This window comes from Giraffa tippelskirchi, chromosome 6, assembly GCF_054371585.1.
Source record: "Giraffa tippelskirchi isolate mGirTip1 chromosome 6, T2T-mGirTip1v1.2.pri, whole genome shotgun sequence".
Classification (NCBI taxonomy): domain Eukaryota; kingdom Metazoa; phylum Chordata; class Mammalia; order Artiodactyla; family Giraffidae; genus Giraffa; species Giraffa tippelskirchi.
The window spans coordinates 11,402,345-11,417,605 of NC_137280.1; the positions used below are offsets into that span (position 1 = coordinate 11,402,345).

The 15,261-nt window shown below is 41.1% G+C and overlaps 1 protein-coding gene across 6 annotated transcripts in view; it reads left to right on the forward strand.

Annotated features, from left to right (window-relative positions):
* The first annotated feature begins 1,354 nt into the window (after positions 1 to 1,354).
* NDUFAF6 (NADH:ubiquinone oxidoreductase complex assembly factor 6) overlaps positions 1,355 to 15,261 on the forward strand; it is a 33,810-nt gene continuing 19,903 nt past the window's right edge. For 5 of the 6 annotated variants that reach the window (XM_081497025.1, XM_081497023.1, XM_081497027.1 and 2 more), the window contains exons 1-3: positions 1,355 to 1,571; positions 3,964 to 4,063; positions 15,076 to 15,198. In XM_081497025.1, coding sequence (XP_081353151.1) covers positions 1,375 to 1,571; positions 3,964 to 4,063; positions 15,076 to 15,198 — 420 coding nt within the window. In that variant the 5' untranslated portion in view covers positions 1,355 to 1,374. Of the gene's footprint in view, positions 1,572 to 3,963; positions 4,068 to 15,075; positions 15,199 to 15,261 lie in introns of all 6 variants that reach the window. The other variant, XM_081497028.1, reaches the window with a different exon arrangement.

The window sequence follows — 15,261 nt, forward strand, 5'->3', positions numbered from 1 at the left end:
CAGGTGGAGATAAGTGATTTTTTTTAACTGAGCAGGTTTAAACTTAGTGCTAAAGGACAGAAGCCCAAAGAGAAAAGAGAACATTATGCAGGAGGGACTGAGATCCTGTATAAGCTGAAGAGAAGCTGTGTCAGGGAGTAAAACCAAGGCAGAGTGAATTGGCTGGAGTTCTTAGGTCCAGAAAACCAGAACTCTCCCTTGGGTTTAAGGAGAAACATTAAGCTGGAATCACAAACGCTTGGGTTGAGGCTGAAAGGTAAATAGAGGCTGTTATCATGGAGGAGCTTTAACCAACACGCAGCAAAGTTTGTCAGTCAGGGAAGGATCATGATCAGTGGTACATTTTAGAAAGAACTAGTGTGGCTCCTTGGAAGAAAAGCTATGACAAACCTAGATAGCATATTAAAAAGCAGAGATATTACTCTGCAGACAAAGGTCCGTCTAGTCAAAGCTATGGTTTTTTTCACATAGTAGTCATGTATGGATGTGAGTTTGACCATAAAGAAAGCTGAGCGCCGAAGAATTGATGCTTTTGAACTGTGGTGTTCGAGAAGACTCTTGAGAGTCCCTTGGACTTCAAGGAGATCCAACCAGTCCATCCTAAAGGAAATCAGTCCTGAATATTCACTGGAAGGACTGATGCTGAAGCTGAAGCTGCAATGCTTTGGCCACCTGATGTGAAGAGAGGACTCACTGGAAAAGATTTCCCTGATGCTGGGAAAGAATTAGGGCAGAAGGAGAAGGGGAGGACAGAGGATGAGATGGTTGGATGGCATCACAGATTCGATGGACATGAGTCTGAACAAGCTCCGGGGAGATGGTGATGGACAGGGAGGTCTGGCGTGCTGCAGTCCATGGAGTCGCAGAGTCCAACACGACCGGGCCACTGAACTGAGCGTGGCGGCAGCAGGAAACGTCTGGTCAAACATGGAGGCAGGAGGTGTTATCTGGATCCAGATGTAAGCAGCTTGGGCCAGGTCTCGGGTCCTGGCAACTAGACCCAACCGTAATATTTGACCAGCCTGAGGTTAAGAGGGCCTAAGGAGGCTCACAGGCCATGTGAGTAATTGTTTAAAAGTTATAAATCAAGCTAGTAAGCTGTCAAACTAGTCTCCACTCTCCTATCTCGATAAACACATCTTCAGGAGGGCCTGGAAGGGAAGGGCAGAGCCTGGGCGAGATCCCTGGGACTCAGGCGGGGTTTTCCCTGAGGAGCGCGGCGGCGGACCACAGCGACACCTGGCTCCTCTCCGAGCGCCGTCCGGAGGTCGCCTTCCCGCCGCCGCACGGTGCGCGGCTTGACCTGCCGGGGGCGTGGCCGAGCGTAGCCGCGCGCCGAGAGCGCGGGGTCGAAGGGCACGCAGCGTCGATGTCATGGCGGCCTCCACGTTGGGCTCGGCGTGGGGACCGCTGCGGCTCGGCGTCCCGGGCATGTGTCGCCGCCGACCACCCCGGGGCCTGTGGGCGCGCGCACGGCGGCTTTCGGAGCCCGCGGCGTCCGGGCGGAGCGTGGCCGCGGCTAGTGGACTTGGCGCCTCGGGTACTGACCGCTACTGCTTGGAGCTGCTGCGGTGAGAGAGCCCGGCCTGCCCCGAGGTCGGGGAGCAAGGCCCGAAGGGACCCTCGTGGGCGCGGCGGGCCTCGGGGCCGATCTGCCCCTTGGCGTTACAATGCGTGTGCTCTGGGGTCAGCCCCGGGTGTGTGTGGGGGCGTGAAGCCACAGGAGCTTTCACATCGCTCCCAAAATTGTGGCAAAATTCATTCGTCTATCATGTTGCTTGAGTCTTAACGTTAAGCTTTTTACATGGGTATCTTTTTTTTAAATGTGAAAGATGATTAGTAATTAATTTTAAGTAAGCAGTGGCTAATTTTGAGTTCTTCCTGTGTGTCAGTCAGGCATTATGCAAAGTATTAGTTTACAAGTAATTTATTTAATCTTCACCACAAAGTATGACGGACAGTTATACACTCCCAGTTATATTCGTTAAAGCATTTAGAACAATGTCTGGCACAAAACAGGGGCACAGTGAGTACAGTATAAAATGTATTATCTTATCTAGCACATATGGAAACAGATTTAGAGAGAATTTAGGGAATTTAAGTCGACTGAGCGACTTCTCTTTCAATTTTCACTTTCATGCATTGGAGAAGGAAATGGCAACCCACTCCAGTGTTCTTGCCTGGAGAATCCCAGGGACGGTGGAGCCTGGTGGGCTGCCGTCTATGGGCTCGCACAGAGTCGGACACGACTGAAGCAACTTAGCAGCAGCAGCAGCAGCAGCTTTGTCAGTAGGCAGTCTAGTAAGTACTTTATACTTACATCATCCTAGAATGAATATAGTAATGACTATATTTTTTTAACTTTTCAGTGTAAAGTAATTTCAGATTCACATATAAATTACAGAAATAGCACACAGAGCTCCAATACGCTCTTCACTGCAGTTCCCTCATTGTTAACGTTCTGAACCACTGGAGAATAAGATGTAGATGACCCGTTACCTCCCTTATTATTTTGGTGTGTATTTGTTAATACACAAGGATTCTCTCCCAAATTATCATTGTACAGCCATCGCAATCAAGATATTAAAATTGATGCAATATTAGCATCTAATGCAGAGTCTGTTCAACTGTTGCTAGTTGTTCTGTTATGTCTTTTATGCATCCAGGATCATGTGCTACATTTAGTTGTCAGAAGTCTTTAGTTTTCTCTAATCTGGAACAGTTTCTCATCTTTCATGAACTGTATTTTTTTTTTTTTAAGAGAATCAGCCGGGTTCTCTCAATTTGGGTTTATACAATTTTTGCAAGAATATTGCAGAACTCATGCTGTGGTTTTCTCAGTCTCCTATCAGGAAGCACAGCATGTTGATTTATCCTATTACTGTGGGGTGAACTTTCTGTTACTTGGTTGAGAGGGTGTCTTTCAAGGTTTCTGTCTTTTAAATTTAATGAAAAAGTAAATGATACTTATTTGGTGAGGAGATACTTTAATACTATGTAAATATCCTTTTCCTGTCAAACTTTCACTTGTTTACCATTTGCAGACACTGATATTTGCCTGAATCAGTGGTTACCTTGATATTAAGAGCTATCAAATGGTGATGTTAAAAACTTCAGTCCTGTCGTCTAGATTTGTCAGTTCATGTGTGCTGGTTGTCACGTTTTTCCTTCTCTGTGTGATTGTTTACTCATTCACACATGTTGGTGTGGGCTCTTGGGTCCTGTTGCAATCTTGACTCTCAGTGTTTTTTTGATGTTCAAATTGCACCCTACTTGGCCAATGAGAACCTCATCAAGCCAGTTTCTTTGGCCTCTGACAGGTCCCTCCATTCTTTGACTGTTTGTTTACTTTCTACACAAGGAGATGTTTCAGGCTTATCTTGTATTTTCTGTGCACCAGTCCTGGAGTCAGTCACTGCTTCAAGGAGGCTACGTTTCTTTCAGTGGAGAAATCAAGGTCTAGGTGTCAGTTATGGGGTGGAGGGGGCAATGTCACTGTTTCTAGGCTTTCTCAACAGATGCTGTGGGGAACCACGAGTGAGTGTGTGTGCATACACGTGGGCACACTCTCCCCCACGGCGCCCCGTGGTGTTCTGTGTTTGTGTCTTACCTGTATATAAATATATGTCTGTGTATTCATACCAGGGCTTATTGGAACTGTTTCCTAGATTTGTACATCTGTAGCTCATTTGAATTCTTATTACTAAAACCAAAGTGATTCTGAAACAGTTAAAATTATATATATGTCAAAATAAATTAATAGAGATTGATTATTCATTTTAACTGCTCTGGGATTGGAGGCAGATACATTTTTTTGTAATTGTAGAGAAACAGATATAAAATATAGGAAACTTAAGGCCCATTTTGAATTGAAGCCTTGTTTCCAGTTCATTTTGGTCAGTACTTTTTGTGTGCAACTTGGAAAATGAAAAGTAATTACCTTTTTCTACTTTTTTGTTATAGGAAACGAGATTATGAAGGCTATTTATGTTCCCTGTTATTCCCTGCCGAATCCAGAAGCTCTGCTTTTGCACTGAGAGCCTTCAATGTGGAACTGGCTCAGGCTGGTATTAAAATACCTTATAAATTATTTGCAAAAATTGTGATATAATGTCTTTAATGCTGAGTAATAAAGGACCATAGTTGTAACTTATATGTTAGACATGCTTAAGGTCTCTGCTGGGGACTTCTTTCTCCTGCTTAACAATTCCATTCAAAAACTAAAGGTAGCTAATGAACTTAATGTTTCTGGAAAGACCAGTCTGGAATTTCTTTTTCTAAGGATATTTTAAACTATGCAATTAACATTGTCTGTTAATTAAATAGGTTAATCGGAGTATTACTGCTTATTCTCTACAATATTTGCATAATTTGCATGTATATAGCAATTCTTCAGAGCAGTTTTTGAAATGAGTTTTTAACTTTAAAGGGAAATGGAAATTGGAGTAATTATAGCAAACCCAAATCTTATATCATACTCACTCTTGTCTGAAGAATAACAAAGGAGGGAGAGAGTCTTCCTTTTGTTAGAATGGAAAGAATGTGTGCTGAGGTATAAGATAAATTGAAATGGAGAGTGTCATTGAGGGAGTTGAGATAGAATGGCCTTATTTCCTCTGTAAATTAAATGGAGAGATCAGTGATTGAGAGTGAGGGAGCGTGGGAGGGTTGGGGGTCTTGAAGAGTGTGGCAAGTTTTGACACAGCCTTTCCAGTGAATATGATAGGAGGTGAGCTGGGAATGAATAAAAGGATGTGAGTATAGCACTGAGGCGTGACTAAGCGTAGACTTGATGAATCTGCAGAGCAGTTGAGTCTGGCTGTTTGTCCTCGGTGTATTTCTAATAGTCATGGTTCTGTATTTTTTCACTTTATCCTTTTTCAGGTATAAACTGCACTTCAGTATCTTAAGTCAGTCACAGTTTAAAAATAAATAATCTCCATTGTGGTCTTCCATTATAACTTTAAAATAATAAAAAATTCCATTTTTAATAGGTAAATCCTCCATATTTTCCCTAATTCTCTGTCATCTTGTAGGAGTGTCTTGCTGCTTTTTTTTTTTTTTTTAATTTAAATGAATTCAGTTATGCAGGCATTTTCGCTCCTGCCTGCTGCTCCAGGCAGTGTGCCTCTGGTTGCCCCTTGGTCCCGTGGCCCCTTCACAAGACACCGCTTTCATCTCCCAGCAGCTGTCTGTCTTACTGTTTGTTTTTGCACACACAGTCTTGTTCATTCATTCATTCATTCAGCAAATATTGCCCGAAATAATGCTAGGCACTATTTTAGGTACTGGGTTATATAACAGTGTTAAAGCTCAACGTTCAGAAAACTAAGATCATGGCATCTGGTCCCATCACTTCATGGGAAATAGATGGGGAAACAGTGGAAACAGTGTCAGACTTTATTTTTGGGGGCTCCAAAATCACTGCTGATGGTAATTGCAGCCATGAAATTAAAAGACGCTTACTCCTTGGAAGGAAGGTTATGACCAACCTAGATAGCATATTTAAAAGCAGAGACATTACTTTGCCAACAAAAGTCCATCTAGTCAAGGCTATGGTTTTTCCAGTTGTCATGTATGGATGTGAAAGTTGGACAGTGAAGAAAGCTGAGCGCCGCAGAATTGCTGCTTTTGAACTGTGGTGTTGGAGAAGACTCTTGAGAGTCCCTTGGACTGCAAGGAGATCTAATCGATCCATCCTAAAGGAGATCAATCCTGGGTGTTCATTGGAGGGACTGATATTGAAGCTGAAACTCCAATACTTTGGCCACCTCATGCGAAGAGTTGACTCATTGGAAAAGACTCTAATGCTGGGTAGGATTGGGCTGGAGGAGAAGGGGACGACAGAGGATGAGATGGTTGTATGGCATCACTGACTCGATGGACATGGGTTTGGGTAGACTCCGGGAGTTGGTGATGGACACAGAGGCCTGGCATGCTGCAATTCATGGGGTCGCAAAGAGTCGGACACAACTGAGCGACTGAACTGAACTGAACTGAACTGAACTGAAAACATGCAAAGTCCTTGCACTCAAGGAGCAAATAAATTCTGTATAGAAAAGTTAAGGAGGTTAGGGAAGGTTTGGTGTAGTGGGGGTTTCCATAAGAAAAAAAGCTCACTAAGGTAGCATTTGAGCAAAGATTTGAAGGAGGCAAAGGAGTGTGAAATATGTGGCTGAATAGTATTCCAGACAAAAGGAGCAGCAAATACAAAGGTCCTAAGATATGTATGCCTGACATATTCAAAGAAAAGACCAGTGTGACACAGCAGAGAGGGAGGGATGGTGTGGGAGATTAGGTTAGAGGCATCTGGGCCAGAAAGGTAAGGTCTTGGAGACCACTGCAATCACTTTGGCATTTACTCTGAGTAAGGTGGAAAACCGTTGGAGGATTCTGAGCCAAGAAAGAGACCATCTCTCGGTCATGTTTTAAAAGGATTACCCTTTAAAATTTTTTTTAGTGAAATACAGTTGGTTTACAATGTTATATTAGTTTCAAGTGTTCAATATAGTGATTTGATATTTTTATAGGTCATACTCCATTTAACATTATTATAAAGTATTAGTTATATTCCCTGCGCTGTATAGTATATCCTTGTATCTTACTTATTTTATACATCGTAGTTTGTAGTTCTTACTCCCCTATCGCTATCTTGCCCCTTCTCTCATCCCTCTCCCCACTAGTAGCCACTACTTTATTCTCTGTATATGTGAGTCTGTTTCTCTTCTTTTCTTCTTGTTATGTTTATTCATTTGTGTTTAACTTTTAGATTCTACGTGTAAATGATAACATACAGTATTTGCCTTTCTTTAATTTTATTTCACTAAGCATAATATCCTAGAGGCCTTTCTTGTTGCAAATGGCAAAATTTTATTCTTTTTTTTAATGGCTGAGTAATATTTCAGTGTGTGTGTGTGTGTGTACGTGTGTGTAAACCATGTCTTCTCTGTCCACTTATCTGTTGATGGACACTTAGATTGCTTCCATATCTTGACTATTGTAAATAATGCTGCAGTGAACACTGGGGTGCATGTATCTTTTCAAGTTAGTGGTTTTGATTTATTTGGATTTATTATATTGGTGCAAAAGTAATTGCAGTTTTGCATTGTTGAACTTTGTTCTTTGACCCTGGAATACATTCTTAAGTGTGGTTATGTTATACATCATTTTAATGCACATTTATCACTTTATTTATTTATTTTTTGCTAATTATTACTTGCTATTTATTTTGTATTTATTTTAGACTAGGGAAATGATGTTAGACAAAAAGCAAATTCGAGCAATTTTCTTATTCCAAGTTCAAAATGGGTTGTAAAGCAGCAGAGACAATTCGCAGCATCAACAATGCATTTGGCCCAGGAACTGATAACATACAGTGTAGTGGTGGTTCCAGAAGTTTTGAAAAGGAGACAAGAACCTTGAAGATGAGGAGTGCAGTGGCCAGCCAGCAGAAGTTGACAACTACCAACTGAGAGGATCATCGAAGCTGATCCTCTTACAACTATACGAGAAATTGCTGAAGAACTTGACATCAACTGTCCTATGGTTGTTTGGCATTTGAAGAAAATTGGAAAGGTGAAAAGTTCAATATGTGGGTGCCACATGAGCTGACTTCAAATCCAAAAATTGTCTTTTTGAAGTGTCCTGTTATTCTGTACAAGAAACCACTTCTCGATTGGATTGTGACATGCAATGAAAAGTGGATTTTATACGACAGCTGGTGATGACCCCCTCAGTGGTTGCACCAACAGTGCACTGGGGCTGTCTTTTCTCCACATTCATGCCAACATTTCTTAATTTGTGGTCTCTTTGATGATACCCATTCTGATGGATGTGAGGTGATATCTCCCTGGTGCTTAGTGATGTTTCAGCACCTTTTCATGGACCTCGTGGCCATCTGTATATCTTCTTTGGTAAAGTGTCTTATGTAGGTGTTTTGTTTGTTCTTTTGATATCAAGTTGTATGAACTGCTTTTGAATTTTGGATATTAACCCCTCAAAGGATTATCATTTGCAAGTATTTTCTCCCATTCAGTAGGTAGTGCAAATGTAATTATTGATAGGTGTGTACTTAGTAGACTCACTGACATTGTATTACTTGTTTTCCTGTTGTTTTTGTAGTTTTTATCTGTTCATTTCTTCTTCATTTTGTTTCTTCCACTGTGGTCATATAATTTTCTTTTGTACTATGCTTGGGTTGCTTTCTTACTGGTTTTTGTATCGTAGGTTTTTATTTTGTGGTTACCATGGGGTTTGTATATGTTTTATACAGTAATTATATCTACTTGACTTAAACTGATAGTCTTTTAAGTTCAAACACATTCTAAAAGATGACAATTTTTACTTCCACCCCTCATATTTTTATGTTTTTGTTATTGTACTTTTCATCTTCATGGTATCTCTTTACCATTTATTGTAGTTATGGTTGCATTTACAATTTTTTTTTTTTAATCTTCATACTAGCTTATTTAAAGTGGTTGATCCACAACCTTTACTGTAAGATTTGTCTTTATTAGTGGGATTTTTTTTCCTCTATGAATTCTTGCTTCTTATAATCTTGTGTTTTCCACTTGAAAAAGACCCTTTGATACTTCTTGTAAGGTTGTTAGTACTGGTAAACTCAGTTTTTGCTCGTCTGAGAAGTTCTTTATCACCTTCAGTTTTGAAAGATAACATTTCTGGGTAGAGTAACCTAGGTTGTAGGTTTTTTTTCTTTCAGCTGTTTGAATATATCATGCCACTCCCTTCTGGCTTTCATAGTTTCTGCAGAAAATATTAGCTGATAGATAGCCTTATAGGGATTCCCTTGTGTTTGACTGTTTTTCTCTTGCTGCCTTTAAATTCTCTTTAACTTTTGCCATTTTAATTATGATGTATTTTGGTGTGGGTCTCATTGGGTTCATCTTGTTTGGGACTCTCTGGCTTGCTGTAGAAATCTATCTCCTTCAACTTCAAAACGTTTTCAGCCATAATTTTATCAAATACATCTTCTACTCTTTTCTCACCCTCTTCTTCTGGGATCCTTATAAAGTGAGTGCTAGTACACTTGATGTTGTCTCAGAGGTCCCTTAAACTATCCTCGTTTTTGAAAATTTGTTTTTCTTTTTGCTACTCTGATGGGTGCTTTCCATTTCCGGCCCCCCCCAGGGCACTTTTGTGTTCTGTACCAGCTGGTCTGCTGTGCGTTCCTTCTTGTGCACTTTTCATTTCATTAGTTGTATTCTTCAGCTCTGACTGGTTCTTTTTAATATTTTCTGGTTCCTTGTTTAAATTCTTAGTGTGTTCACGGATTTTTTTTTGCAAATTTAGTTAGCATTCTTTTTACTGTTGCTGTGAAACTGTATGGGGTAAATTATTTATCTCTGTATCACTAGGGGTTTTTCTCAGTTTTTGTCCCTTATTCTTTCTCTTGAAACATATTCCTTTGTCTTTTCATTTTGTGTAACTTCGTCTGTATGAAATTAGGTGAAATGGTTACCTGTCCCAATCTTGAAGGGGTGTGGGACTTTTGTGGGGCTGTCCCTACGCATTCTGTGTGTGCCCAGTTATTTTGGTGGGAGAGCTGGATCTGACGTGAACGTAGGTCACGTCTTCTCTTGGGGTGTGCTGGCAGCTACCACTGTGGTGGGAGGTAGGGCTAAAGATGAAGGGGCTATAGCCAAGCCAGATGTGAGCTGGGGCTTTTCCTGGGCTCTTCCATTGGCAGTCATCCCTTGTCTGGGTGCGATTAGAGCTCAGGGGCGTGGACACAAGCTCTAAGGATTGGTCTGAGCTGGCTCCCCTCCCCGTAAGTATGTGCGCTTCTCTGGCAGTGGCACCTCCGCCCTAGTGGAGAGCCGGAGGGGCTCAAGCAGGCAGCTGGGTGGGCTGGGGTGCCTGCTGGAGCAGTCCATGAAGCCACACACAGCCCCGGGCAGCTTTCAGCCTGCAGCATGGTGTGCATGCTGGCTCAGGTCCAGGCTGGCCTCCTTTTCTCTCAGTGTGTGCACACTCCTTGGCAATAATAGCCTTTGCCTTAGTGGAGGGCAGTGCTGGACAAGAGAGGCTGAAGCAGGCAGCTGGTCAGAGCTCAGGCACTTTTCCGTCTGCGGCCTTGATGCAAATCCTGGGAGTGAGTAAGCCTGTGCGGAGTCTCTGTCTCTTACAGCCCTCCAGTCGCACTGGTTTTCACACCAGCTGAGGGTGCATCCCTGAGCCTGTGTGTGATAGTCCTCTCCTCTTCTGTGTCCCCTGCTAAGGGCCCAGGTCCCAGCCTCATAGGTTCTCCTCCCTTCCTGCCCAGCTCCTTGTGCATTTGTTTTTATAGCCTTGGTTGCAGAAGAGCCTTTTTGTTGCCAGTTTCCATGTGGTTTTCAGTGATGTAGATGTATTTTTGATGTGTTCATTGGGGGAGAAGTGAGCTCAGTGTCCTCCTGAAATGATTAGTCTTTTAAACAGTTTTTTTAACTTATTTTTTCTTTTCCATTATGTTTTTTATAAGGTATTGAATATAGTTCCCTGTGCTATACAATGTGACCTTGTCTATCCATCCTATGTGTAATAGTTTGCATCTGCTAGTCCCAAATTCCCAATCCATCCATCCCCCTTGGCAACCACAGGTCTGTTCTCTGTGTGTGTCTGTTTCAGTTTTGTAGATAAGTTTATTTGTGTCATATTTTAGATTCTACAAATAAGTGGTATCACATGGTATTTTCTTTGTTTTTCTGACTTACTTCAATTAATCTGATAATCTCTAGGTTCATCCATGTTGCTGCATGACATTATTTCATTCTTTTTTATGGCTGAGTAACATTCCATTGTATATATATGCCCGCATCTTCTTTAAAGGATTACTCTTGATGCTGTATTTAGAATAGACCATATGCCATGGGATCTGAACACTAAACATTGAAAGAGACCCACCCAGCACCAAGACCATTAAAAAAATTTTTTCATTTGGAAATACTTCCCTGCGCACAAGAGTAGGAATAGTACAGAGAATACCGATAGGCTCTTTTGTTACTGTTTGGCCCCATTTGCTTTATCAGGTTGTTCCCCTTCTCGCTGTTCCTTTCTGTCTCCCTCTCTTTTCCTCTCTCTTTGTACACGCACACACACACGCACACACACATGTACATGCACACACATTCGTGCACTGTGTTTCTTTTTACGAATCATTTTACTGTAACTTGACTACATCCTGGCCCTTTACTCATAAACTTGAGCTGTATTTCATTAGCACAAGCATATTCTCTTTCATAACAGTTACCAGTTTGAGTAAATTTGAGACAGATACACTAGTTTTATTTAATCTACCTCTGGTTTCCAGTTTTGTCAAACAATTGAATGATGTTTTTTTGTGGCATCTTTAAACTGTTCTGTACAGGATCCAAACTAAGATCACATATTACATTTAGCTTTAATGTATCTTTTGCCTCCTTTTATCTGGAGCATTTCCACAGCTTTTGTCTTCTGTTAAACATTGACATTTAAAAAACCATACTGTTCCTTTTAAAATTTTGAATATTTCTCATTTGGAATTTATTTTTTGTCACAATTAAGCATTTCTGTTCTAATACTTAACTATCTTAATGGTGTATGTCCTTCTCAGGGAATCACAATGAGGCGTGACATGTCTGTATGCCTCTTGTTGGTGATACCAATTTTGTTCACTGGTCAAGATGTTAATATTTTTTTCCTGTTAAATGTGAGGAGACATTTTAAGACCGTGATCCTCATCAAAATTTACCTCATATAAGGCAAATAGGTACATGAAAACGTGCTCAACATCACTTTGAGAGAAGTGTAAATCAGAACCACAGTGAGGTACCACCTCACACCTATTAGAATAGCTGTCATCAAAAAAACAAGAAATAACAAATGTTGAGGATGTGGAGTAAAGGGAACCCTTGTGCACTGTTGGTGGGAGTGTAAATTGCTGCAGCCGCTGTGGAAAACAGAATGAGATTCCTCAAAAGAGTAGAACTACCACAAAATCGAGTAATTCCATTTCTGGGTATTTAGCCAAAGGAAATGAAAACATTAACTTGAAAAAATAGTTGCACCTCCTTGTTCATCACAGCATTATTTACAATAGCCAAGACTTGGAATCCACCTAAGTGTCCATTGGTGGATGACTGGATAAAGGTGTGGTTTATCGGGACTTCCCTGGTGGTACAGTGGATAAGAATCTGCCTGCCAGTGCAGGGGACATGGGTTCGATCCCTGGTCCAGGCAGATTCTACATGCCATGCGCAACTGAAGCCTATGTGCCACAGCTGTTGAGCCCACGAGCTGCAACTCCTGAAGCCTGAGCGCCCTAGAACCTGCCCACGGCCACCCCTGAGTCCACTTGCTGCGTCTACTGAAATCCGTGCACCTTGGAGCCTGTGCTCCACCACGGAAGCCACCGCGGTGAGAATCCTGTGCACTTCACCAGGGAGTCACCCCTGCTCACCGCAACTCGGGAACGCCCGTGGGCAGCAACGAAGACCTGGGGCAGCCAAAAATATAAATAAGAAAATATATTTTTTTTAAAAAGATGAGGTATATCTACCCAATGAGTTATTACTTACCGTAAAGAAGAAGGAGATCTTGCCATTTGTGACAATACAGGTGGACCTTGAGAGCTTCATGCTAAGTGAAACGAGTTTGACAAAGACAAATACCATATGATCTCACTTATATGTGGAATCTAAAGCGAAAGCATAACAAACAAAAAGTTCCCAAGCTCATAGATATGGAGAACAGATTGGTGGTCGCCAGAGGCAGGGGTAGGAGATGGGTGAAATGAGTGATGGTGGTTAAAAGGTAGAAACTTGCCATTGTAAGTAAATAAGGCATGGGCATGTAATGCACAGCTAGTACTGTTACTATGCATTTGAAAGTTGCTTATAGAGCAGATCTTAAAAGCTCTTGATGTACACCGATTTCTAATTTTGTGTGGTGATAATAGATGTTAATGACACCCGTGGTGATCTCTCACAATATATAGGTAGGTAGGTAGGTTTAGTCGCTCAGTCATGTCCAACTCTTTGCGACCCCATGGACTGTAGCCCACCACGCTCGTATCAAATCATATTGTATACTTAAAACTAAGAAACTGTTATGTGTCAGTTATAGCTCAGTTAGAAATAAAAAATTTTCCTCCTAAATTTAGCATGCGTTGATGATTCTTGCCAGAACTTAACAGGGCGATTCTTAATCAGTAGTAAGTTAGGGAGAGAGGCTAACAGTCTTCTTTTAAAAAGTTACTTAGTGAATAAATGAATGAGTTTATTTAAATATACCATGGTAAAATTCACTTTTTGTGGTGTATAGACCTATAGGTTTTGAAAACTGCTTAAAGTCATGTATGTACCATCAGAGTCGTGATACAGAACCATTCTATCAAGCTGAAAGATTCCCGTATGTGTCCCTTTGTAGTCAGCCCCTACCCTCGCCAGTCTTCTCCATGTGCATGAGATAAGCTTCTACCTTTTTGAGCCATAATTTCTGTACTTGTAGAATGAATGTGTTGATAGGGACCCTGTGAGTTGGTTCTGATGATTGTGATCAGGTAACATCTGGTACAGTACCTGCACAGGGCCTGGAACTTGTCAGTTCAGTTCAGTCGCTCAGTCGTGTCCGACTCTTTGCGACCCCATGAACTGCAGCACGCCAGGCCTCTCTGTCCATCGCCAACTCCCGGAGTCTACCCAAACCCATGTCCATCAAGTCGGTTATGCCATCCAACCATCTCATCCTCTGTCATCCCCTTCTCCTCCCGCCCCCAATCCTACCCGGCATTAGGGTCTTTTCCAATGAGTCAACTCTTCGCATGAGGTGGCCAAAGGATTGGAGTTTCAGCTTCAACATCAGACCTTCCAATGAACACCCAGGATTGATCTCTTTTAGGATGGATTGATTGGATCTCCTTGCAGTCCAAGGGACTCTCAAGAGTATTCTCCAACACCACAGTTCAAAAGCATCAATTCTACGTCGCTCAGCTTTCTTCACCGTCCAACTCTCACATCCATACATGACCACTGGAAAAACCATAGCCTTGACTAGACGTACTTTTGTTGGCAAAGTAATGTCTCTGCTTTTAAATATGCTATCTAGGTTGGCCATAACCTTCCTTCCAAGGAGTAAGTGTCTTTTAATTTCATGGCTGCAATCACCATCAGCAGTGATTTTGGAGCCCAAAAAAATAAAGTCTGACCCTGTTTCCACTGTTTCCCCATCTATTTCCCATGAAGTGATGGGACCAGATGCCATGATCTTAGTTTTCTGGAACTTGTAGATGTTTGATAAATATTATTTCCTTCTCTGCTTCCTCTAAAAGGCCTCTGGTTCTATTTCCTAGATTTATCTTCAGACTTAAAAATATTTTTGCTATCACTAACCAAGTGAGGATTGTTTTTCTTCGCTTCCACTTACTTTTTTAAAACTTTATTGGAAAATTTCAATCATATATAGAATGAAGGATATCCGTATACAGAGAGAGAAATATAATGAACCCTCATGTACCCCATCACCCATCTCCAGCTGTTACCTACTCATGACCAATCTTGTTTTTCATCTTTACTCCTCAGCTATCCCCACCTCCAGGTTATTTTGAAGTTAAATTTCAGAAGAATTTTTCCATCTGCAGATATTTCAGTTTGCATCTCTAAAAGAATTCACTTAAAAAAAAATAACACTACTATTATTATACATTAAAAATTTTAAACTAATTCCTTAATATCTTTAAACATCTGGTGTTCAGATTTTCCTAGTTGTCTCTTTAAATTCAGATTCAAATAGGTCTATATGTGACTGGTTGATCTTTCTTAAATTTCTTTTAAACAAAATGTCCCCCCTCCTTTGTTTTTCCTTATAACTTTTTTAGAAAAATGACTCGTAATTTTGAATGCAGACCTTGAGAATATTTTTGAATAAGCACCAAGTAGCTTTTACTTAGGTAACTCACAGTGGTGACAATTTAACGGATATATAACTTCAAGGAAAAATTAAATGCAGAGAAGACTGAATTATATGATTTTACAGTTATAAATAGTCATTTCTGAGACTCTGAATAGTGCAGTTGTTAATGTTTTTAAACCCTGTTTGTAGATTAAGGACTCTGTCTCTGAGAAAACAATTGGACTGATGCGAATGCAGTTTTGGAAGAAAACTGTGGATGATATATACGGTGACAATCCACCACGTCAGCCTGTGGCCATTGAACTATGGAAGGTAAAACAAAAATAGCTACTTTTCATTTGTAAGAATGTTATTTAAGCATACTTCTGGTTACAT